This window comes from Phyllobates terribilis, unplaced genomic scaffold (assembly GCF_046119375.1).
Source record: "Phyllobates terribilis strain yellow unplaced genomic scaffold, ASM4611937v1 Scaffold_4__5_contigs__length_816908805, whole genome shotgun sequence".
Taxonomy (NCBI): domain Eukaryota; kingdom Metazoa; phylum Chordata; class Amphibia; order Anura; family Dendrobatidae; genus Phyllobates; species Phyllobates terribilis.
The window spans coordinates 602,632,550-602,659,322 of record NW_027362764.1 but is presented as its reverse complement, the minus strand read 5'-3'; the positions used below and the strand labels follow the sequence as shown (position 1 = coordinate 602,659,322).

General features: G+C 48.3%; 1 protein-coding gene across 3 annotated transcripts in view; it reads left to right on the top strand.

Moving 5' to 3' along the window:
• The window catches only part of CCDC178 (coiled-coil domain containing 178), an 825,613-nt gene that overhangs the window by 93,236 nt on the left and 705,604 nt on the right, over window positions 1–26,773 (top strand). For all 3 annotated transcript variants that reach the window (XM_073676720.1, XM_073676718.1, XM_073676719.1), the window contains exons 7-9: window positions 1,200–1,420; window positions 7,543–7,685; window positions 19,874–20,027. In XM_073676720.1, coding sequence (XP_073532821.1) covers window positions 1,200–1,420; window positions 7,543–7,685; window positions 19,874–20,027 — 518 coding nt within the window. The remainder of the gene's footprint in view (window positions 1–1,199; window positions 1,421–7,542; window positions 7,686–19,873; window positions 20,028–26,773) is intronic.

The following is a 26,773-nucleotide window of genomic DNA, read 5'->3' as shown; positions in this document are numbered from 1 at the left end:
CAAGGTCGGCAGGAGCAGAACAGAGACTAAGTTAGGCCTAGCTCCAGGCAGGTCAGAAACTTACCACACAAAGACCAGAGACAGGAGGCCCTATCCCCGCTCCCTGGGGGGGAGAATCCGGCAATGCACCCTTCACCCTACAGTGCTCCGGGATGTGCCTGAACTTCCATCAGTAAAAGGTACTGAAGTGACTATCGTGTCTGTCCCTGTTCTTGCTCTGACCCGGCGGGTCCCGTCTGTCCTGCATCCTTACATCATACGCTGCCCTGAGGCCTAGCTCTACCTGTGGGGAGCTGTACCATCAAGCTGCCTTACCACCGGCCTCAGTGGACTGCCGCAGCGCTGGTGATTCTCACCAGATACCACAGGTGGCGTCACAAACTTTCCCATATAAACTATTCCCTTTTTGTTTTGTCCCTCTCTTTTTACTGACCGTCCTGGGTCACGAACCGGGCCAGCCACCGTGATAATCCCCGCAAGCAGCCATCGGCCCGGCTGTCGAGTACCCCACGGCCCAGGGGGCGCGTCACCAGCATGATGGAGACAATGTCACAAGGCAAAAGCACTAAGTGGCTCAGTAAACAAAACATTAAAATTTTGAGTTCATGGCCAGGAAAAGCCCAGATCTCAATCCCGTTGGGAAACTGTGGTCTATTTTCAAAAATTGGTAGGTGAAATAAAAATTGTCCAAGCACTGATTAAGAAAGAATGGGCTGCAGTCAGAATTGGGCTCAGAAGCTGATATCCAGCTGTCAGGGTAAAGGGAAAAAGTGTTGAAAAAGAAGTCAACACCTAAAATATTGAGTTTTTGCATAAACTTGATGTATTTGTCAATAAAAGTTCTAAACTTATGAAATGCTGATAATTGTATTTCAGTAAACATGTAAACATCCGACTAAAAGATCTAAACAATGAAGCAGGAAACTTTTGAAAAAAACAAAATTTGTGTCATTCTCAAACCTGTTGGCCACGACGGTAGCTCACATGTTGGGAAAGGGTTAAAAAGAAATTTTGAAAAATGTCTGTTTTATTAATGTGTATAATACATTAAATTGCTGCAGAAAGTCTATAGTTATATTTGATTTATAATGTTCCATTGCAAATATGTGTAAAGTTGTCTTTATTCATCATAAGTCCTTAACTAGAAGAGAAGGCATTCAGTGCTCTACGTAATAACTATTACCTGTTCCTATAAACAGAGTATGATGCCTGCGCTCAGGATTTTTCTGAACTACAGTGGCTTATCTCATGTAAGAAGCAAGAACTGGAGAAAGCACAGAATATAATGGCAAAGACTGAAGCTGTGAAAATAAGACTTGAAGAGAAAATCGACTTTATTATGAAACATCGCCCTCTACTGGACGATAAACTCCATCTTGAGGGGGATGCCATGAGCAGAATACAACAGGCACAATCAGAAGTAAGTTCTAATAGTTTGCTACATAAACCTATTACACTTTACAATGAAGACAATCTGTTCTTTATACTAGTGTAATATTTATTGCTTTGGCATTGTAAAGAAATCATAGGGCCCCACAGCAAGACTCTGAGTGTTTAAAGGGCCCTGAGTTCTGCATCTATTTCTACTATGCAGACATAAGAATTCGATCAGTGTTTAACAGTATGGCATGGCTGCATGTATCAATACATTGTTATCACTGCGACCAATCACTGTCCTCAGTGGTCACGTGCCGACCATGTTGCCACTACCATTGCAGAGGTCTCATGATAAGGGTTGGAGTATTATCACTTCAGGTTAGCCAACAAAGTCTAGTAGGACCACTGGAGTGGTGGTGCCGGAGCAGTGGGGAATTTACCGGGGGAGCATGAGAGTAAGTTATTTTGTTCCTTCTACGTATCCCTTGCTTTCTGATATTTTTCAAAACTTTAACACAACTCCTTAAAAGAGAAACAATTATCAGAAAATGACCTATTGTTTAAATTAGGTTTTTATGTTACATGTATTTTAAAAAAAAAATACATTTATTTTCATACCGTGATCTCGTAATCTTACAATTTTCACACTGGCCACTGGGGCTTTTTTAGACTCATACGTTCTGTCATTTCAGGAAGAGATTTCAGTAAAACACCTTATCCGCAAAGGCGGGATTACAATGACAGGTAACACCTCAATACAAAGCTGATGACACAGGATCATAACTTGAACTTCCTCCCCCTCCGTTCACAATGACCTTTGTATGGGCTCATTAGATACTTCAGCACAAACGATCAATGTCGATTTAAACCCTGTGGCTTCTCCTAGGCAGTCTAAATATTGGGGCCCCTGCAGGAAAATTATTTCTTAATATGTTTAGAAATTTACTAACAACAATCTTAATAAACCCATTAAATTGTATTAAACAAAACAAATATTATGTTAATCAAACTTCATTATAACCCAGAAAAGGTCATTAATGTTGACCTCAGGTGTCGGCTATATATACTGGTCTGTGTTCCCAAAGCTTCTAATCATGAATGCTCTATTTATGATCTAGAGTTGGCAAGAACTCGTGGCCTCTGACCTCCCCTCTTCTCACAATTCTGGCCAATCACATAGTAGCCACACCGAATCACATAGATGCTCCTCCTCTAATACGTGTGGATTCTCGAATATACCCGACAACAGTCGAGACATTATTTCACTGCCGCTTGCTGTAATGCTCACATTGGAGCTCCGTTTCTCCAGCTGGCCTTCCAAGTCAGCCGGCCATACTGGCACGCTGATTGTAATTTTTTTTTTAAAATCAAAACAATATTATTTTTTATCAGTTGCGCGGGGCCCCCATGTGGGGCACTTAGGCTGGTCCATACTATGTCTTATTGGTAATCTGGCACTGGAAACAAAATGGTCAGAGTCACTTGATTGCTGCTAATGTACATGTGGTGTTTCCTGAAATAACATAAAATTGGGGTCTATAAAAGCCCCATTGGTCAGTGTAAAAAATTGCAAGATTTCTATTTTTTATATTCAATACAGATTGTGATATGTAAAAAAAACCCAGTGCCAACATTTTTACAGAAAAAACTGATTTAAACAATAAGTAATTTTCTGCTGAAAGCTTCTCTCTTACCTTAGAATTATTATTTATTAATATAGCGCCATTTATTCCATGGCGCTTTACATGTGAAAGGGGGTATACATACAAAAATAATTACAATAATCTTGAATAAAACGTGACGGCAACTGGTACAGGAGGACTGAGAACCCTGCCCCCGAGGGCTCACAGTCTACAAGGGTCAGGTGAGGATACAGTAGGTGAGGGTAGAGCTAGTCATGCAGCGGTATGGTGGAGCAGTGGTTACTGCAGGTTGTAGGCTTGTCAGAAGAGGTGGGTCTTCATGTTCCTTTTTAAGGTTTCCATGGTAGGCGAGAGTCTGATATGTTGGGGTAGAGAGTTCCAGAGTAGGGGGGATGCATGGGAGAAATCTTGTATGCGATTGTGGGAGGAGGAGATAAGTGGAGTAGAGCAGGAGATATTGCGAGGATGGCAGGTTGCTTGCAGGTATGTATCGGGAGACTAGGTCACAGATATATGGAGGAGACAGGTTGCTCATGGCTTTATATGTGTTATGGATCCGAGTGGTGGAGCCTCTGTGCTGCGGTTCAAGGAGGGGCCAGAGGGGCGTGACTAAGTATCAACTCGGTCTGACCAAGGTCGTATGGCGGCTCAGTCGACTCCGTGAACCAGGGAGGAACCGCGCAGATGGACCAGGTGCCACTCTGGGACCGACCTTGTATGAGAGCAGGTGACTCCCACGGGTCAGAAGGCAGGAACTGACCGGTAAAGCAGATGAGCTTCGGCTGGCAGGCTGACTGGTGGCCCATGTAGACAAGCAGGCTGATTAGGCGGATAGTCAGGCGAGTGTTCCGGGTAGGCAAGCTGGCGGCACAACAGGTAGCTGACTGGTGCTTCTAGGTAAGCGGGCTGGCAGGCACGACAGGTAACAGGCAGGTGCTTCCAGGTAAGCAGGCTGGCAGGCACGGCAGGTAACAGGCGGGTGCTTCCAGGTAAGCGGGCAGGCAGAGCCCATAGACAGACTGGCGGACAGGACTGTAGACAGACTGTCGGGCTGATGAGAAGTCAGGCTAGCGGACTGAGCAGAAGATCAGACTGGCGAACAGGATTGACTTGCAGAGGACCTGGGGGCTGAAACAAAGTAAGAATCACAAAGCAACAACCTTGCACGGGCACCTCCATATTGGAGGAGGTGCCTCTTATAGGGAAAGCCCTCCAGTGATTGGCCGGGGACTTTTTAGGATGGCGCGTGCGGCCCCTTTAAGAGGGAGGGAGTGCACGCGCCCTAAGCACAGAGCCAGGGAAGCTGCGTGCACCAGCAGCAGCTGCAGGGAGGCCGGAAGACGCTGGATCAGGACCGCGGTGGTAAGGGGGACGGCGTCTCTGCCTGGCAGGGGGCAGAGACGCCGATGCTACAATATGCCGTGGTTAGGGTTTTGAAGTGGAGTCTCTGGGCAATGGGGAGCCAAAGAAGGGATTGACAGAGAGGAGAGACCGGGGAACAGTGGGGGGACAGGTGGATTGTCGGGCAGCAGAGTTTAGGATAGATTGGATGGGTGCGAGAGTGTTGGAAGGGAGGCCACAGAGCAGGAAGTTGCAGTAGTCGAGGTGGGCGTGCACTAGTGTTTTTGCAGATTCGTGGTTGAGGAATGTTTTTGAGTTGGAGTCGGCAGGAAATGAAAAGGGCTTGGATATGTGGTGTGAAGGAGAGATCAGAGTCCAGGATTACCCCAAGGCAGCGAGCTTGCGGAACTGGGGAGAGTGAACAGCCATTGTCATTGATAGATAGGTCAGTTGGGGGGGTTGAATGAGATGGTGGAAAGATGATGAATTCCGTTTTATCCATATTAAGTTTTAGAAATCTAGCAGAGAAGAAGGATGAAATAGCGGACAGACATTGTGGGATTTTGGTTAGTAGGGAGGAGATATCGGGTCCAGAGAGGTAGATCTGTGTGTCATCAGCATAGAGGTGATACTGAAAGCGATGAGACTCTATGAGCTGTCCTAGGCCGAAGGTGTAGATGGAGAAGAGCAGAGGTCCTAGAACTGAACCTTGGGGGACACCAACAGATAGGGGGCGAGATGAGGAGGTGGTGTGTGTGTAGGAGACACTCAATGTCCTGTCTGTTAGGTAAGAAGAGATCCAAGATAGGGCCAAGTCCGTGATACCAAGAGATGAGAGAAAAAACGAAGAGGGCAAATGAGTATACTGGCATAAATAAGCTTTATTATTGAAAAATTATTTTAAACAGTATCAAAAATGTAAAGACAATATGTAGACTTGCGGATCATAAATCCCACCATATCCTTAGACCCATGAACAGGTAAAGGACTAGGTACCTAAGCAGTACATCACAGATATGAGATGAAAAAATAAACACAAAGAAATAACTATAAATCGGCATAGGTCCCCTAAGGAATGAAGTCCTAGGGGGAACCATGAAGATACATTAACATCATAGGATGGGCTCAGGTCAGTGACTATCGTATGACACTTCACCTAGAGATACCATCCCAAAAAAAACGGATATGGATGGTATCTCTAGGTGAAGTGTTATACGATAGTCACTGACCTGAGCCCATCCTATGATGTTAATGTATCTTCATGGTTCCCCCTAGGACTTCATTCCTTAGGGGACCTATGCCGATTTATAGTTATTTCTTTGTGTTTATTTTTTCATCTCATATCTGTGATGTACTGCTTAGGTACCTAGTCCTTTACCTGTTCATGGGTCTAAGGATATGGTAGGATTTATGATCCGCAAGTCTACATATTGTCTTTACATTTTTGATATTGTTTAAAATAATTTTTAAATAATAAAACTTATTTATGCCAGTATACTCATTTGCCCTCTTCGTTTTTTCATCGATTTTGTGAGTAGGCTCTATTTTGCGGTTATGGGGTGTGAGTGGTATCCCCTCCACACCACCTATCCATTGTTTTCAACATGCTGGCCAAAGTGTTTTCTACAAGAGATGAGAGAGTCTGTAGTAAGAGGGAATGGTCCACTGTGTCGAAGGCAGATGACAGGTCTAGGAGGAGGACAGAGTAGTGTTGCTTGGATTTGGCGGTTAGTAGGTCGTTGGGTACTTTAGTCAGGGGCATAGGGGAGAAGTGGTATGGGGCGGTAGCTAGTCAGAGAGGATTGGTCGAGGGAGCGCTCTTTGAGGATGCGTGTGATTGAGGCACGTTTGAAGCATGAGGGGAAGACACCAGTTGTTAGTGACAGGTTGAAAATGTGGGTTAAGGTTGGGATAAGGATAGTGATAAGGCTGGGGATGAGGTGGGACCGGATTGGATCAAGTTCACAGGTGGTGAGGTGTGATTGGAGAGTAAAGAGGAAAGTTGATCTTCCGTAATGGTGGAGAAGCTGGTTTCAGAGGAGGAGGATTGAGTAGGTGTGAGGAGGGGCTGGGGGGACTTTAGGCAGAAGCTTAGTCTGATGGTGTCAATCTTCTGCTTGAAGAATGAGGCAAAGTGTTCGGCTGAGATGACAGGAGAAGGAGGACGCGCTGGGGGACGGAATAACTGTTTAGGGTTGTGAGACAGGGAGGATATGAGAAGTATGTTTGTTTTGCTGCCATGAGTGTTGTCGTGAAGGTAGTTTGGAACTGTTTGAATACGATGAAGAAAATGTTAGTAGGTAGGAGCAGGTGAGAGCATGAGGTCGCTGTCTGTGTTTGGAGACAGGATTGAATGTTGAGGAATAGTTCTGAGGAGAAGGTGAGATGAATGGGGAGGATGGAGGGAGAGATGACCAGTTCCTTACTAGGTGTAGGGATTATGGGGGTTATTAAAAAGTGAACTATTATGGGGGTGAGAGTAAAAACAAACACAAACATTGTTTACAGTGTCCAAGTATCCAGTTCCCTTCAGTTCCCTTCAGGTTCAATTAAGGTATAATTCATATTTCTCACACTTAAGCATGGACACTTAAGGCGATGGACTGCAGACTTATGTCTATAGCTGACTCCTTGCTCACAATATATTTGCAGCAGAATACATTCAGGTGTGAATAAACTGTGTTGCATCTTCATGTAGGGGTTTTCTTCAGCTCAGACATCTTTAATATGCCACACTGATGCTCTGTACTGTTGCCACCACTCTTGATGCTGCTCTGGCTCCAATGAAGCACACCAACCACACACTGGAGGAGCACATTAACAACTCAGCTCTCCCCTTTTCCAGTCCTTACTCCAAACCTTCACCCCAGAACACTTCTCTGGGTCCAAGGTTCCCCCTTTTGCATATTACATTAATATCAGTTTGGTCAGTGGTGTCCCAGCCTAATGGTAACGCTGCCTCTAACATATGATAGAGATCCAGTCTGCCAGAAATTCAAGAAGCCTACATAGGTTGGCTGTGACCAAGAGTAGAAGTAGTATGATATGACAAGCTTCTCTTTTTCCTGCAGGTTACTATCCATTTTTGAGGGGCTATCATAGCCTTAATTTTACAATGTAATTTGATGTGGAATCACCTTTTTACTTTTATTTGAGCTCCTATTGTTGATTTCTCATTAAGGCAACACTATTACTAAATGAGGCGGAAAGCAAGCAGAAGGCTGCACAGATGAGTTATGAGAAAGTTACTGCGGAAGCTAACCAAGAGAGAAAAAACATGGCTGCCAAACTAACTGATATGAAGAGGACTCTGCAGAACTGCAGGTACGAGCAGTTACCTTTCAAGGGGTTTTCTGGATCAGGTAAAAATGACTGTATCACGCTAAATCCTAAAGGCGTGTAACATACACACTGGTAGAACTCCACTCTTTTAATTGCCAGTCTGAGTGGTTGTTGTTTGACCACTCTTTTGTGATTTGCATACTTGCTAAATAGCTTTTCTTTTTGCTTCTCTCAAAGTTCAAATATTTCATTGAGAGAAGCAGTAGGAAAAGTTTATCTGCACATAACCACAATTATGCAAATTGAGTGGTCACGTGATGATCACTCAAACCGGTAAGCAAACCAGAATCCTAACTGTGTCCACTACACCCTGTTAAGCTTTGGAATCACACTGTCACTGCAGAAATGGCTGCTTGGCCTGGAAAAGCCCTTTACAGTGGATGTCAGGCTCCTGCAAATCTCCAAGTCTCCTACCACCTCTTCCTCCACAGCATGACAATAGGCAGCAGATGGGCAGACTGATTTAAGATACTGTATGTCATATGAGTCTGCCTGCCTTAGACAATGTATACTATCATAGGCGGATTATAATGAGGGCAATCTGGGCTACCGCCCGGGGTCCCGGGGCTCTGGGGGGTCCATGGCCAAATTGCCCTCATTATAATATGTGCGGCGCCGCGGCACATACCGGCAGTCAGAGGCGGGGGGCCCCCCGAACCACTCCCCCAGCAGCGGCGCACTGCCGCTGCTTCTTCTTCGGCCGGGCCTGCACTGCACCTGTTAACTTCCCTGTGTGCTGGACCGGCCGCGTCATAGCTAGGAGACACGGCCCTGTGCGCGGCCGTGTCTGCTAGTGTGACGTCACGCAGTGCGCGCCCTGCACTGCTACTTACCACTGGAGATGAGCTGGATGACGGGAGCCGGGGGATGGTGAGTGAGTGTGTGTGTGTGTGTGTGTGCGTGCGTGGCGTGTGTGAGTTTGAGTGTGCAGATATCATTGTGTGATGTCTGTTTATATGTATTCTTGTGTTTCAAATGTGTTTATGCGTGTATGTATGTATATGTGTGTATATGTTTGTGCGTGTGGCCTCCCGCTGTCTCTGGAGGGGCGCCGTGCGGCCTCCCGCTGTATCTGGGGGGTGCCGTGCGGCCTCCCGCTGTGTATAGATGGCGCCATGCGGTCCCCTGCTGTGTATAGATGGCGCCGTGCGGCCCCCTGCTGTGTATAGATGGCTACATGCGGCCTCCTGCTGTGTATAGATGGCACCGTGCAGCCTCCTGCTGTGTATAGATGGCACCGTGCGGCCCCCTGCTGTGTATAGATGGCTACGTGTGGCCTCCCGCTGTGTATAGATGGCACCGTGTGACCTCCCACTGTGTATAGATGGCACCGTCTGGCCCCCTGCTGTGTATAGATGGCACCGTGCGGCCTCCTGCTCTGTATAGATGGCTATGTGGGGCCTCCTGCTGTGTATAGATGGCACTGTGCAGCCTCCTGCTGTGTATAGATGGCACTGTGCAGCCTCCTGCTGTGTATAGATGGCGCCATGCAGCCTGCTGTGTATAGATGGCTACGTGTGGCCTCCCGCTGTGTATAGATGGCTACGTGCGGCCTCCTGCTGTGTATAGATGACATTGTGCGGCCTCCTGCTGTGTATAGATGGCTACATGCGGCCCCGTGCTGTGTATAGATGGCGCCGTGCGGCCTCCTGCTGTGTATAGATGGCTACGTGCGGCCTCCCGCTGTGCATAGATGGCACCGTGCGGCCTCCCGCTGTGTATAGATGGCGCGTGCGGCCTCCTGCTGTGTATAGAAGGCTACGTGCGGCCCCCTGCTGTGTATAGATGGCTACATGCAGCCTCCTGCTGTGTATAGATGGCACCGTGCAGCCTCCTGCTGTGTATAGATGGCACCGTGCGGCCCCCTGCTGTGTATAGATGGCTACGTGTGGCCTCCCGCTGTGTATAGATGGCACCGTGTGGCCTCCCACTGTGTATAGATGGCACCGTGCGGCCCCCTGCTGTGTATAGATGGCACTGTGCGACCTCCTGCTGTGTATAGATGGCTATGTGCGGCCTCCTGCTGTGTATAGATGGCACCGTGCGACCTCCTGCTGTGTATAGATGGCTATGTGCGGCCTCCTGCTGTGTATAGATGGCGCCATGCAGCCTGCTGTGTATAGATGGCTACGTGTGGCCTCCCGCTGTGTATAGATGGCTCCGTGCGGCCTCCTGCTGTGTATAGATGGCGCCATGCAGCCTGCTGTGTATAGATGGCTACATGCGGCCCCGTGCTGTGTATAGATGGCTCCGTGCGGCCTCCTGCTGTGTATAGATGGCTACATGCGGCCTCCCGCTGTGTATAGATGGCACCGTGCGGCCTGCCGCTGTGTATAGATGGCGCGTGCGGCCTCCTGCTGTGTATAGAAGGCTACGTGCGGCCCCCTGCTGTGTATAGATGGCTACATGCGGCCTCCTGCTGTGTATAGATGGCACCGTGCAGCCTCCTGCTGTGTATAGATGGCACCGTGCGGCCCCCTGCTGTGTATAGATGGCTACGTGTGGCCTCCCGCTGTGTATAGATGGCACCGTGTGGCCTCCCACTGTGTATAGATGGCACCGTGCGGCCCCCTGCTGTGTATAGATGGCACCGTGCGACCTCCTGCTGTGTATAGATGGCTATGTGCGGCCTCCTGCTGTGTATAGATGGCACCGTGCAGCCTCCTGCTGTGTATAGATGGCGCCATGCAGCCTGCTGTGTATAGATGGCTACGTGTGGCCTCCCACTGTGTATAGATGGCTACGTGCGGCCTCCCGCTGTGTATAGATGACATTGTGCGGCCTCCTGCTGTGTATAGATGGCTACGTGCGGCCCCGTGCTGTGTATAGATGGCGCCGTGCGGCCTCCTGCTGTGTATAGATGGCTACGTGCGGCCTCCCGCTGTGTATAGATGGCACCGTGCGGCCTCCCGCTGTGTATAGATGGCGCCGTGCGGCCTCCTGCTGTGTATAGAAGGCTACGTGCGGCCTCCTGCTGTGTATAGATGACTACGTGCGGCCTCCCGCTGTGTATAGATGGCACCGTGCGGCCTCCCGCTGTGTATAGATGGCTACGTGCGGCCCCATGCTGTGTACAGATGGCTACGTGCGGCCTCCCGCTGTGTATAGATGGCTACGTGCGGCCTCCCGCTGTGTATAGATGGCTACGTGCTTCCTCCTGCTGTGTATAGATGGCGACATGTGGCCCCCTGCTGTGTATAGATGGCTACGTGCGGCCTTCCGCTGTGTATAGATGGCACCGTGCGGCCTCCTGCTGTGTATAGATGGCGACATGCGGCCCCCTGCTGTGTATAGATGGCGCCCTGCGGCCTCCCGCTGTCTCTGGGGGGGCACCGTGCGGCCTCCCGCTGTATCTGGGGGGCACCGTGCGACCTCCCGCTGTGTATAGATGGCGCCATGCGGCCCACCGCTGTGTATAGATGACACCGTGCGGCCCCCTGCTGTGTATAGATGGTGCCGTGCGGCCTCCCGCTGTGTATAGATGGCTACGTGCGGCCTCCCACTGTGTATAGATGGCTACGTGTGGCCTCCTGCTGTGTATAGATGGCTACGTGCGGCCTCCCGCTGTGTATAGATGGCGCCGTGCGGCCTCCCACTGTGTATAGATGGCACCGTGCGGCCTCCTGCTGTGTATAGATGGCTACGTGTGGCCTCCCGCTGTGTATAGACGGCGCCGTGCGGCCTCCCACTGTGTATAGATGGCTACGTGCGGCCTCCTGCTGTGTATAGATGGCTACGTGCAGCCTCCTGCTGTGTATAGATGGCACCGTGTGTGTGTGGGGGTGGGGGGGGGGTGGGCGCGCCTTCTAAACTGCCAGGGGCCCTTGCTACTCTTAATCCACCCCTGAATACTACAGTATGGGGTAACAATATGGACTGTTTGTTGCCCTGACACTTAACCAGAATATTTATATGCTTGATGAGCATTGTTATGAGAGGCATTGTTAGCATCTGAAAATGAGTTCTTTGGAGCTACTGGTTTATAGTTGTATGGGGGAAGGAAGAGGGGGAGGGAGTGCTAAAGCAAAGGTTGAGCAAAGCACAACCCACAATATTTTCAGTATAGTTATGTGTCCCATGCAGCAAAGGTGCTGGCACCATCCACAGATACTCCCTTTAATGCAGGGGTTAAGCAGGAAAACAGACCTTGCAGGAACATGGGTGCGTGTAAAATAGCGTGAACAGCATTGCATGAAAAAATAGAGGAAAAATTGCACTCACCTTCCTTTAAAATGTTTCTTCTTTATTAGAAAATTAAAACATAGCAAAGTAATCACCAGAACAATGCTGAGATAAAAACACACATTGTTATAAAAATATCGACATGGTATAACAATGTGTGTTTTTATGTTGGCATTTTTACTGGTGATTACTTTGCTACGGTGTTTCTTTGAGTTATATGTCTACAATTATCCTTGCACCTGTTACAATGATGTCATGGTGGGTGTAGGTATTTAAGGCAAATAATACTTACCTGCTGGATACACGAAGACCTGTTGAAGCACCAGTTGGTGAGAAACGGCTGTCGTCCTGTAAGCATGCCATTCACCCCTGCAAACCCTATGTTTTAATTTTCTAATAAAGAAGAAACATTTTAAAGGAAGGTGAGTGCAATTTTTCCTCTATTTTTTCATACATATTTATGTGTCCCACCTCCCAAAAATTAACCCCATGATAAGCATACAGTACCTCTCTAGGGTCTTCCAGTTTCAGTAAACTTTAGGCTCAGTTCAGAGTAAAAAAAGCTAACTAAGCTTACTTACCCTCACCAGGTCCCGCACTTTTTTGCCAACTGTGACTCTTTCTGTTTGTCTGCAGTGATCTTCACGTTGACAGCACTGCAGCCAATTACTGAGCTCAAGGGCTCTGTCAATGTATTTTACACAAACCGCTGAGCTTAGTGATTGACTGCAACGCTATCAATGTGACATCAGAGCTGAAGACAAACAGCAGCGACTGGGGCAGCCGCGAAGACACAGCTCTGGATCCAAAGAGGGTAAATAAAGCAAAGTTTGCTTTTTTTTCCCCTGAACTGTGCCTGAGGACAAGTTTACTAAAACTGGAAAACTCCTTTAAAGGGGTTTTTCCACCAACAAAAAAAATTTAATCAATAGATCTTAGAATAAAAATAAACTCCACAATTGGATGTGTTTAAATAAAATGTTCCTGTACTGATATAATCTTATAAATGTGCCCCTGCTGTGTACTGTGTAATGGCTGTGTCTGACTGTGCAGGAACATGTTCTGATCATACCACATCTCCTGGGCAGGGGAGAAAGCAAAAGACTATACAGACATTACAGATGCTGCTTTCTGGGAGGTAAAGCTTTTAAACTTTTCTTTGCTTGTTTAAAAGCAATGTTTTATTTCACAGAAAGAATCACCTGCTATCCCATGCTGTCCTGTCTATATACTTTCTTTTTCTTCCTCCCCTGGCCAAGAATTGTGGTACATTGCAGAGGCTCATTTTGTTCTTGGGATAACCCCTTTAAGTACCCTGCAGCTGTTCTGTTCATGATGCTTTCATATTTACTCCTTAATTAAAATACCATTCCAATCATTTTGTTAAAGAAAACTGTCTATTGTATAGAGTGTTAATAATTAAAGGGGTTGTCCACTGCTTTGATATTAATGACCTATCTTTAGGATATGACACCAATTGGGGTCTGATATCCAGAACCCCCACGATCAGCTATTAATCAGTTGAAAGAGAACAAAGTTGGAGTTTTGATAATGTATGAAGCTGTGTTATTAATACCGTACACTATTTACATCCTGGAGCTGATAGCAGCTGATCAGTGGAAGTGCCAGGTGTCAGATCCCTCCAATCTGGACAATTAAAGGGGTTGTCCACTACTTTGACATTGATGACTTATCCTTCGAACAGGTTATAAGTAGAGATGAGCGTTGTTCTACTCGAACTGTTCGCCAATCTCAAATTCGAGCTGTTTTGGGCGGTGTTCGAGCCGTTCGGCGAACACGAACAATTTGAGAAAAATTCGTCTGTTCGAGGTTATGTTCGATAACTGTTCGTGCACCAAAATCATAACTGGATTTTTTCTCAGTAATGATGAAAATTAATGTTAATACGCAGTTTGAGTGTACAGCGGGGTGGGGGGAGGGGCAGGGGATGGATCTCTGCAGGAATAATGAAGATCTCCATTTTTTTTTCTCTTTCCCGCATTTACAGTGGGGAGGTGCAATCTGTCAGCCTATCAGCAGCGCACACACGGAGCGAAGTGCTGTTTTTCACACAAGCAAGGGCATGTGTCATTGGCAGTGTATGTCACATGTCCTTGCCCTATAAGACCAAGCCATTTTCCCCGTCGCCACCATTTTCTCACTGCTGCAGCTGCGTGTTAGACGGCACCGCTGTTGCTGTGTGCACTATACCTTGTTAATTTCAAGCCAATTTTCGCACAAATCTACAGATAGCTTGGGAGTAGGGAATAGTTGTGATTGCAGTCCTTTTAAGGACTAGGTTACAGCATTTCCTACGACTTTTATCAGGCAGGTCTGTGCTCTTAAATAGATAGGTTGTGGGAGTAAAGACTAATTGTAATTGGAGTCCTTTTCAGGACTAGGTTACATCAGTTCCTATCAGTTTTTGCCAGGCAGGTCTGTGCCAGTGCTGTGCAAGTTTTTTTCACAGCATTTGGCTGAATCTAGCAAAGCTAATCCTTTTTGGCCTATTGCAGAGTGTGTTAGTCAGTGGAGTAGCCTATCTGTGTTGCAAGATATAACACCTGTGTATAGAATACCAATTTTTTTACTGCACCTAGTGAAGTAAAATCTTTTGGGCATAGCATCATTCTATTAGTCCATCTATACTGACCTCCATCAGGTTGCAAACTGAATATAATTTTTTTCTGCATCTAGCTCTGAAAAAATATTTGGGCTTCTAGCAGTGTGTGGGACTTGTTCTATTAGTCCATCTATACTGACCTCCATCAGGTTGCAAATTAAAAATAATTTTTTTCTTCATTTAGCTCTGAAAAAATAATTGGGCTTCTAGCGGTGTGTGGGACTTGGTCTATTAGTCCATCTATACTGACCTCCATCAGGTTGCAAATTAAAAATAATTTTTTTCTGCATCTAGCTCTGAAAAAATATTTGGGCTTCTAGCTGTGTGTGGGACTATTTGTATTAGTCCATCTATACTGACCTCCATCAGGTTGCAAATTCAAAATAATTTTTTTCTGCATCTAACCCAGCCAATAGTTTTGGCCTAATACCACAGTTTGGCCACTCAGCTCTGCTCGGTTACCATCCATTGTTTTTTTGTGCAAACAACTCCAGAGTTGTGAATTAGTTAACCACCAAAATGAGTGGAAAAAGGCCTGCTGCTGGTGGAAAGGGGAATAGGCGTGTTGGGAAGGGGAAAAAAGGTTGTGTCCGTGGGGTAGGTGTTAAAGCAACAGTAACATCTGCAGAAGAAAAACCATCTTCCAGCCAAACTAAAATGTCTACTTCTTTTAGCGGACAATGTGATAAGATCCCTTTCTTACGGCCACGCCAATCGCTACAAATTCCAGATGAGGCACAAAAACAGCAGGTGCTTCAACGGATATCAAGTGCTCCTTTAAGTGGGCTCTCCTCCACATCAACTTCAACATCACAAATACTCCAGTCCTCAAAGGTGTCACCCAAATCGCACTTGCTTCCTCACAGCTCCCAAATCTCCAGCTGCCTGTCTGAGTATGAGGTAGAACAGATGGTTGAGTCTGCAGAGCTGTTTACTCATACTATAGCCTGGGAATCAGAGGTCGACTCCAGCGCTTCTGTGAATCCAGACGAGGAAATGATCTGCACTGATGCCCAGAATCTTTATGAGTCGGATCCAGGACCAGACGCAGAAGGTTCTGACCATAATGTAGACCCTCATTCCCAAACTGTAACTCCTGTTGGTGGAGACAATGAGGAAGACGATGATAAGACTCAAATACCTGATTGGAGCGACAACTTTAGTTTTTTGTCAGGGCAGGAACAGGTGGCTCTGAGGACGACGGGTGTGATAACGCACAGGGTGATGATGATGAGGTCGGAGATCCCACTTACTGTCAACCCACAGTCAGCCAAGAGATGAGGTCAGCAGAGGAGGTGGAGGAAGATGCTAGTGACGACGAGGTCAGGTTGCGCCTTCCTGGACAGAGACGTAGTACTGGAAGCACGTCAACAACTGCATCCTCAAACACAACTCTGCCTCTCACCACAAGTCGTGGTGGCTCTTCAGGTCGCATGGGTGCTAAGCCTTGCATAGTCTGGGCATTTTTTCAGATCGATAAAGATGACCCAACTCGTGTTATCTGTAACATTTGTCAGCAAAAGCTAAGTAGAGGCCAAAAAATACATAGTTTGAGTACTTCATGCATGAACCGGCACATGGACATGAAGCATAAGTTGCAGTGGGAAGCTCAGTGTGCTACAATGCGGCCTAGCCGGCCGGGCCAATCACCGTCTGCCATATCTTGTGCATCCGCGGCCTCTTCATCCTCTGTGACTGGGGGGACAGCAGTCACACCTGTTTTGGGGCGCAGACCTGCCACCTCTTTACCCGCAACAGCCAGCGTGATTGGCAGGTCATCATTTTCTTTGGAGGTGGTAACACCAGCTGGTGTTGAGCGCTGTCCGACATCGATAGCACCACCTTTGGATGAAGGCAACCTAACATGTCCGCCTGCATCTTCCTCACAGACCGGCAGTTTGCCGGGGACACCCTTATCAACCCCGTCTAAGCACAATAGCCAGCCCTCGGTCCCTCAGATGTGGACAAGTAAAAGACCATTTCCTCCTAGCCATGAGAAAGCTAAGAGGTTGAATTTCACCATCTGCAAGCTCTTGGCTACAGAAATGCTGCCTTTCCGCCGGGTGAACACAGAGGATTTTCGAGACCTTATGTCCGTCGCAGTGCCCCAGTACCAGATGCCCAGTCGGCACTACTTCTCAAAGAAAGGTGTGCCTGCGCTCCACCAGCATGTCGCACACAACATCACCGCTTCTTTGAGAAACTCTGTGTGTGACAGGGTGCATTTCACCACAGACACTTGGACGAGTAGGCATGGACAGGGGCGTTACATGTCGCTGACTGGGCACTGGGTAACTATGGTGACAGCAGGACAAGGGGCTGCTGTCCAAGTCTTGCCGTCGCCACGAGTTGTGCGTCAATCCTCTTTATGTCAAAGTTCCTCCACTGCTTCTGCCTCCTCAACCTCCTCTCGGTCTTCCACCTGCAGCCAAAGCCTGTCTGGTCATGCCACAAGCTTTCTAACTGCGCAGAAGGGATCCTGCACACCTCCTTACTATGCTGGCAGTAGGGCTCAACGTCATCAGGCGGTTTTTACATTGAAATGTCTGGGAAATGTGAGTCACACAGCTGAGGAGTTGTGGTCAGCTCTGGAGAACCAATTTCATGAATGGTTGTCTCCACTGGACCTGAAACCAGGGAAGGCTGTGTGCGACAATGCTGCAAACCTGGGTGCGGCCCTTCGCCAGGGCAATGTCACACACGTGCCTTGTATGGCTCACGTGTTGAACCTGGTTGTCCAGCAATTTTTAGCCCACTATCCCAGACTAGATGGCCTTCTGCAGAGGGCACGGTCGCTGTGTGCTCACTTCCGCCGTTCGCATCCCGCAGCTCAGCGACTTACATCTCTACAGAAGTCGTTGGGCCTGCCACTTCACCGGCTAAAATGCGATGTGCCTACCCGGTGGAATTCAACTCTGCACATGTTGCAGCGACTGTGGCAGCACCGACAAGCCCTGGTGCAATACGTTCTGACGTATAGCCTGGGCCAACGAGATTCAGAGGTGGGACAAATCACGCTGGAGGAGTGGTCTCAGATCAGGGACCTATGCACCCTTCTGCACAGTTTTGAAATGGCGACGAAGATGTTTAGTGCTGACGATGCCATTATCAGCATGACTATTCCGGTGATTTACATGCTGGAGCACATGTTAAACAGAATTCGGAGTCAGGTGGTGGCACAAGAGGAGGTGGAGGAAGTAGAGGAGGAGGAGTTGTATGCGGAAGGGCTAACATCTGCAAGGTCCAGACGGTCGGCAGCACCAAGGCGGCAGGCATGTGAGGGTGGGGGAGATGGTTTTACCAGGGCGCATGGTAGCAGCCAAACTAGTGAGGAAGGTGCAGGAGCCCAGGAAGAAGTGGAGGACGAACTGATGGAAGACTCATCAGATGAGGGAGACCTTGATCACATTTCTGTTGTGCGAGGTTGGGGGGAGAGGACAGAGGAAGGAAGCATGATTGTTACCTCGCCACCAACACAACAGGGACTTGGTGCTCCTGGATGCGCAACACACATGAGTGCCTTCTTGCTGCACTACCTGCAACATGACCCTTGAATTGTGAGAATTAGAAATAATCCTGACTACTGGGTTGCCACACTGTTAGATCCCCGGTACAAAAGTAAATTTGCAGAAATTATTCCTGCCATAGAAAGGGATGCACGCATGCAGGAGTATCAGCAGAGACTGTTGCAGAATCTTACATGTGCTTTTCCACAAAATACCAGTGGTGCACGTAGTGAATCTCACAGTTCCAACTTGCCAACCGTGGGACCGTCAAGTGTTCAGCACTCAAACCGTAACAGAACCACAGTATCTGCTGGTAACATCAATTTTGCGGAATCATTTCACCACTTTTTTAGCCCATCCTTTGCAAGGCCACAGGAGACAAGAAGTCTGACACATAGTCAACGCCTAGAGACGATGGTACAGGAGTATCTCCAAGTAAACATTCCCCTTCCTCAGTGTTCCCCCTCCCCACTCCAGCCAGGGACAGGGACTGTCGTGCCCATCTCAGGGGCATATTGGTCGCCCTGCCACACGGCAATGTGGTGTAATGCATGCAGGTGTCGGGTCCTGATCCACACTCCATCCTTACCTGAGAGTGAGATATCACACCTCTGGGTGAGGTGCAATACGTCTGTAGCAACCGAGCCCTCAGGGTGCTACAGTTCCATTTATCTTCAGCCTAGGTGATGTATTGCGATACAGGGCCGTGATTTTGGCTATAAAAGGGTCCCCTAGACCCCTACCCCAAGCTTTTTAAGAGAATCATATATGGCGTGCCAGGAGACTCTATGGAATGCTTTCTCAGCATCCAACGAGAGTATCTAATTACAAATTTTTAACTGCATCTAGCCCAGGAAATACTTTGTGCCTAGTAGCAGTGTCTGCTAGTGAGCGGATTATCCCGGCTGTTAAGCAAGCTGCACCACCTGTAGTTTAGACACTTAATTTTTTCAAAGGAAATGCTTCGGGACCATGGGATACTTAGTGAAGAGCATCAGGAGGCACCCCAAGGCATAGGGGCTGGGACTGGCAGTAGGATGCCTTGCGGTGGACAGCCGAGCTCGATCCTTATAAAAGCTTTTTAACTGCAGCAGCTTTAGTGGACGCTACTGGAGCTGGAATTACCGCAGCTGCTGGCATGAGACTTGCCCTCCAATAGATCCTTGTAAATGGATTTAAAGTGTATTCATTCAAATTAGAGAGACAATTTAAATTAAAAAGCTTAGAGCTGCCTCCACCACAGGGGGGCTCGCTCGACCCACCAGCGGACAGGCACCAGTATTGGGAGAGGGGGGCTGGCTGTCAGGGTTCACCGCGGCTCTGGCACAAACCCGGCGACACGGAGGTGGCACGGGCAGGAGCGGACTGGCCGTGTCGGCTTCTCACTTTTTGGATTTTAGAAGGGCATGACATGCCTATATCTGTGTCTCCCCCTCCTTTTACTCCTCCACCTCTTTTATTTTCGCATGACTATATGTACTTGTCACTTTTCCATGTGTTAGTTATGTCTTCTGAGCAGTTTGTCAGCTTTTGGACACCTTTGAAGGTGTTTTCTATGTGTTTCTATGTGTTTTTGTTTGCCTGCCATTGGTTTTAACGGTGTTCGAAGGTGTTCGACGAACAGTTCGACGAACAGTTCGGCGAACACACGGGTGTTCGACGAACCGAACCGAACTCGAACACTACGGGGGTGGCTCAACACTAGTTATAAGTGATAACCTGTTCGAAGGATAAGTCATCAATGTCAAAGTAGTGGACAACCCCTTTAATTGTTAGTAGTTTATACAACTGACACTTCTAATACCACAACTGGTAAACTGTATCATTAACCTGGAATATTTAATTTAAACTATCTACAGAGATAATTTATGCAGCTCAGAGAAAACATGGGCAGAGTACACCTCAGACTTGCTAAACACTGACCAGCAGATTGAGGATGGTAAAAAAGTCTACAGCGATTTACTGAGTGAAAAACAACAGCTAATAGACGGCGAGAACTCATGGAATCACCAAGTAAGTAGAAATATATCATCGTGTATATATAGTTTTATATTTTTGCTTAGGGGTTTTATTTAAAAAAATAAAAATAGATATATTATTATTTCGTATTATAGTGCCATTTATTCCATGGCGATTTACATGTGAAAAAGGTACAAGTACAAAGGTACATGTGCAAAAACAATTGCAATAATCTTGAACAAAAATGCAACGGCAAACTGGTACAGAAGGAGAGAGTTGGGATGACTGTAGTAGGGTTAGGGATGAGGTGGGATGGGATAGGGTCAAGTTCACAGGTGGTGAGGTGTGACTTGGAGAGTAACGAGGAAAGTTGATCTTCCATAATGGCGGAGAAGTTGATTTTGGAGGAGGAGGATTGAATAGATATGAGGAGGGGCTGTGGGGACTTTAGGCAAAAACTTTGTCTGATGGTATCAATCTTCTGCTTGAAGAATGAGGCAAAGTCCTCGGCTGGGTTGAGAGGAGAGGAAGGAGGCGCTGGGGGATGGAGGAGAGAATTGAAAGTGTTGAACAGCTATTTAGGGTTATGTGACAGGGAGGAGATGAGAAGTATGTTTGTTTTGCAGTGAGTGTGGACTTGAAAGTAGTGAGGGACTGTTTGAATGCAATGAAGTGCTCGTTGGAGTGGGACTTTTTCCATCTCCGCTCAGCAACCCTGGAGGCCCGCCTCAGTTCTTTAGTCAGGCTGGTGTGCCAGGGTTGCCTGTTGATTGTGCAAGCTTTGGTATGTGTGAGGGGGGCGACCAAATTGAAGGCTGCAGCTGTTATGGTGTTATATAAAGTAGCAGCAACATCTGTATCATGTAAAGAGCTTATGTCTCTAAGAGGGAGGAGGAATTCAGAGAGTGAGTGTAGGTCGAGATGTTTGAAATTTCTGCGAGGGTATGCAACTTTGGGGAGTGTGGATTGTGCACCTGGGGAGGAGAGGGAAGAGAATGTGAGTAGGTTGTGGTCAGATAGAGGGAGAGGTGAGTTGGAAAAGTTAGACAGGGAACAGAGGCTGGTGAAGATGAGGTCCAGTGTGTGGCCATCTTTGTGAGTGGCTGCGGAAGACCATTGAGCAAGACTGAAGGAGGAAGTGAGGGAAAGAAGCTTAGAGACAGATGAGTGGGAAGTGTCAATGAGGATGTTGAAGTTGCCCATGATAGTGGGGATGTCAGCAGAAAGAAAGTGAAGCTGCCAGGTGGTGATGTGGTCGAAAGTGGTGGCTAGCTCTGGGGGGCGGTAAATGACAGCCAGTTGGAGGTTGGAGGGGGAGTAGATGCGTACACAGTGTGCCTCGAAAGAGGGGAAAGTAACAGAGGGTGGCAGTGGAATTGGGGAGAAGGAGCAATTTTCTGACAGGAGGATACCAACTCCTCCGCCATGCTTGCCGCTGGAGCTGGGTGTGTGGGAAAGATGGAATCCACCATAGGACAGTGCAGCTGGAGAAGCTTTGTCAGAGGGGGTGAGCCAGGTTTCTGTGATGCCGAGGAAGGAAAGTTTGTTAGTAATGAAAAGATCATGGATGTAGGAAAGTTTGTTGCAGATGGAGCGAGTGTTCCATAGAGCTCCTGTTAGTGAGGCTGGGGAAGCGGGGACTGGGCAGATGGGTATAAGGTTAGAGAGGTTACGGAAATTTGTGGTAGGTCGTTGATAAGAGGTAGAAGTGACTGTGGGGATGTGGTGAGGAGGGCCAGGGTTTGGTGAGATATCGCCAGCAGTGAGGAGGAGCAGAGAAAGTGTTAGGTGGGAGCAGGAGAGAGCATGAGGTGGCTGTCTGTGTTTGGAGACACAGAATTGAATATGAAAGAACAATTCTGAGGAGGAGGTGAGATGAAGGGGTAGGATGGAGGGACAGATGAACAGTTCATTGCGAGGTGTAGATATTAGGGGGGTTACTAGAAAGTGAAGGACTATAGGGCAGAGAATGAAAACCTATAGAAACATTGCTTAGGGGGAATGTGTACTATATTTTCAGTACGTAGTTAAAGAGGGTATAAAGTGTGGTTACCGGACTCCTGCAATGACTAACTGCCAAATAAAATAACTGCCCACACTAGGTGCCTATGACACTTAGCGCAAGAAGACACGTGCATGCACCCCACACCACGTGCACCCCTTAAGCAGCTTCTAAATTTATAGGAGAGGCTAAATCATCAGGTGAGGGGCATTGTGGGAGCTGCTTGTGGATAAATTAACAGCTGCTCAGATCACCGGGGGATGGCCAGTTGATCAAAGGCAGAGCTAACACCATGCTACATAGTATAACAACTCCAGGGCCGGCGTCAGCACCCGGCGCACCCGGGCAAATGCCGGGGCCCTGAGCAGGCAGAGGGGCCCACTGGCGGTCACGCACCCCGCTGGGCTATGGGCGGAGGAGAGCGGTGTCAGCGCCCGCCCTTCTCCGCCGCTTGCTCAGGGCCTCGGCAGCCCGATACTTACCTCTCCCCGTGCCTCCGCAGATCCGCTGTCTTCCTGCTCTGCGCTCCCTGTGACGTCTCAGGTCAGAGGGCGCGGTGACGTCTTTTCACCGCGCCCTCCCCTGAGCCGTCACAGGGAGCGCTGAACGGGAAGACGCCGACAACGCTGGAGTTCGGAGCTGAGCAGCGAGCAGCGGGCAGCGGCAGCAGGTGAGGAGAAGGGAGGTGAGTATTTGTTTTTTTTTTTTTAATGTATGGAGGCATGGGGCATTATAAAGAGGGGGGGGGGGACATCCTGCATGGGGCATTATATAGAGGGGGGGGCAGCCTGCATGGGGCATTATATAGAGGGGGGGGCAGCCTGCATGGGGCATTATATAGAGGGGGGGGACAGCCTGCATGGGGCATTATATAGAGGGGGGGGGGACATCCTGCATGGGGCATTATATAGAGGGGGGGGGGACATCCTGAATGGGGCATTATAAAGAGAAGGGGGGGGGCATCCTGCATGGGGCATTATATAGAGGGGGGGGGACATCCTGCATGGGGCATTATAAAGAGGGGGGGGGACATCCTGCATGGGGCATTATATAGAGGGGGGGGCAGCCTGCATGGGGCATTATATAGAGGGGGGGCAGCCTGCATGGGGCATTATATAGAGGGGGGGGACAGCCTGCATGGGGCATTATATAGAGGGGGGGGGACATCCTGCATGGGGCATTATATAGAGGGGGGGGGGACATCCTGCATGGGGCATTATAAAGAGAAGGGGGGGGACATCCTGCATGGGGCATTATATAGAGGGGGGGGGGACATCCTGCATGGGGCATTATAAAGAGAAGGGGGGGGCAGCCTGCATGGGGCATTATATAGAGGGGGGGGGCAGCCTGCATGGGGCATTATATAGAGGGGGGGGGACATCCTGCATGGGGCATTATATAGAGGGGGGGGACAGCTTGCATGGGGCATTATAAAGAGAAGGGGGGGGGGCATCCTGCATGGGGCATTATAAAGGGGGGGGGACATCCTGCATGGGGCATTATATAGAGGAGGGGGGGGGAACAGCCTGCATGGGGCATTATAAAGAGAAGGGGGGGGCATCCTGCATGGGGCATTATAAAGGGGGGGACGACATCCTGCATGGGGCATTATAAAGGGGGGGACGACATCCTGCATGGGGCATTATAAAGAGAAGGGGGGGGCATCCTGCATGGGGCATTATAAAGAGAAGGGGGGGGCATCCTGCATGGGGCATTATAAAGGGTGGGCAGCCTGCATAGTGCATTATGTGGGGGGGAACAGCCTGCATGGAGCATTATAAGGGGGGGGCAGCCTGTATGGGGCATTATGTGGGGGGTAACAGCCTGCATGGAGCATTAAAAGGGGGGGGCCTGTATGGGGCATTATGTGGGGGGTAACAGCCTGCATGGAGCATTAAAAGGGGGGGGCCTGTATGGGGCATTATGTGGGGGGTAACAGCCTGCATGGAGCATTAAAAGGGGGGGCCTGTATGGGGCATTATGTGGGGGGTAACAGCCTGCATGGAGCATTATAAGGGGGGGACAGCCTGTATGGGGCATTATGTGGGGGGTAACAGCCTGCATGCAGCATTATATGGGGGCCAGTATCCTGTATGGAGAGTTATAAGGGGACCGGTATCCTGTATGGAGCGTTATAAGGGGACCGGTATCCTGTATGGAGCGTTATATGGGGGCCAGTATCCTGTATGGAGTTTTATAAGGGGACCAGTATCCTGTATGGAGCGTTATATGGGGGCCAGTATCCTGTATGGAGCTTTATAAGGGGACCAGTATCCTGTATGGAGCGTTATATGGGGGCCAGTATTCTGTGTGGAGCGTTATATGGGGGCCAGTATCCTGTATGAAGCGTTATATGAGGGCCAGTATTCCGTATGGAGCCTTATATGGGGGCCAGTATCCTGTATGGAGAGTTATAAGGGGACCGGTATCCTGTATGGAGCGTTATAAGGGGACCGGTATCCTGTATGGAGCGTTATATGGGGGCCAGTATCCTGTATGGAGCTTTATAAGGGGACCAGTATCCTGTATGGAGCGTTATATGGGGGCCAGTATTCTGTGTGGAGCGTTATATGGGGGCCAGTATCCTGTATGAAGCGTTATATGAGGGCCAGTATTCCGTATGGAGCCTTATATGGGGGCCAGTATTCTGTGTGGAGCGATTCACCGGTTTCTGAGCTATTGTGGAATTTACAATAGATATCACTCATGTAATGTAAGAAGTGAAATCTTTGCATTGTACTATATATATATATATATATATATATATATATTTCTCCGCTGTATCTCTGCATCATGAATCGTGGTATGTGTTAAAGGGGCCCACTGAGACTCTTTCGCCCGGGGCCCAGAAAAACCTGGAGCCGGCCCTGAACAACTCCCACCATCAGATAGTGTCTGCAGTGAGGGGGAAGGGGGGATAGACAGGTATCAGTGAGTATTGAATGGAATGTAAAAGGTGACATATAGCAAAGATCCATAAAGCAGAGATATTGTACCATTTAGATTGTTTCATGGGAAGTTACAGTGGATGACAGACAGCAAGCAGAGATATTGTACCATATTAACTACATATACAGAGATACAATCATATCTGAGGCGGCACCGCACAGAGATTCTGATGACAAGTCCTGTTCAAATTTAGGTTGGAGTGGTTAAATTTCTATATAATAAGGAAGTTATTTTTACCACTGGGCAAAAATAATAATAAAAAAAAAACAAAATATTAAGCTCACCAGCCTATTCCATGATTCTCCTTTGTGGCACTGCCAATGGTCTAAACCAGGGGTCTCAAACTCGGCTGGGTATATGGACCGCAAATGGAAAAAATTTGAATTTGGAGGGCTGCATTCTTTGTTCAATGTGACATTTTTAGTGATACCATTTTTTTTTTTTGTATACACCTTTTGAACATTTTGGCCGTGTTTTATTTTTTTATAGCTTGGGTCGTTATGGATGTGGCGATAATAAACGTGCACTTTTTTGTGTTTACTTTAGTTTACATATAAAACAGCATTTTTAGTGCCCAATATTTTTTCATGCTTTATTTTTATTTTTTTCATTTTTACTATTTTGTTTCCCCCAATTGGCCACATACAGTAATATTGTCTTACAATTAGCATCATATAGTAATAATGGCAAACATCTTGTAGCAATGTTCCCCATCCAGGTCCCCATCTTGTACTAATGTTCCCCATCCTGTGTCTATGTGCCCCATCCAGGTCCCCATCCTGTGGCAATGTTCCCCATCCTGGTCCCCATCTTGTACTAATTTGCCCCATCCAGGTCCCCATCGTGGGGCTGTGAGCCCCATCCAGGTCCCCATCGTGGGGCTGTGTGGCCCATCCAGGTCCCCATCGTGGGGCTGTGTGCCCCATCCAGGTCCCCATCGTGGGGCTGTGTGCCCCATCCAGGTCCCCATCGTGGGGCTGTGTGCCCCATCCAGGTCCCCATCGTGGGGCTATGTGCCCCATCCAGGTCCCCATCTTGGGGCTATGTGCCCCATCCAGGTCCCCATCTTGGGGCTATGTGCCCCCTGTGCTGTTCTTCACACACATAAAATAGAAAAAAAAAGATTATTCTCACCTGTCCTCCTTTCCCTTGGCGTCCTTCCTGGAGATGTGGCCCGCAGGCACAACAGAGTCAGACCCCATGACGATCCCGACCTGGTCCAGGAGGAGCCGCTGACAGCAGCGCTTCATTGCCGCACAGAGACCGTCTCCCAGCGTAGCATTTCCAATGCCAGCCGCTGGCCAATCAGAGGCCAGCAGCTGACATCTGCGCATGGCAATGACGTCATACTCGCTGCGCCGACATGCTGATGTCAGCTGCTGGCCTCTGATTGGCCGGCGGCTGGCATTGGAAATGCTGTGCTGGGAGACGGTCTCTGTGCGGCAATGCAGCGCTGCTGTCGGCGGCTCCTCCTAGACCAGGTCGGGATCGTGAAGGGGTCTGTGCCTGCGGGCCACATAAAGCAGCCTCAGGGGCCGCATGCGGCCCGCGTGTTTGAGACCTCTGGTCTAAACGCTCCCCAGCAGGGTCTAAACAGATATATAACCAATGCAGAGGAGTGGCGAAAAGCTGATAAGCAAATATACAGTGGTGTGAAAAAGTGTTTTCCCCCTTCCTGATTTCTTATTCTTTTACATGTTTGTCACACTTAAATGTTTCAGATCACAAAACAAATTTAAATACTAGATCATGACAACACAAGTAAACACCAAATGCAGTTTTTAAATTAAGATCTTTATTATTAAGGGGAAAAGAAATCCAAACCTACAGGGCCATGTGTGAAAAAGTG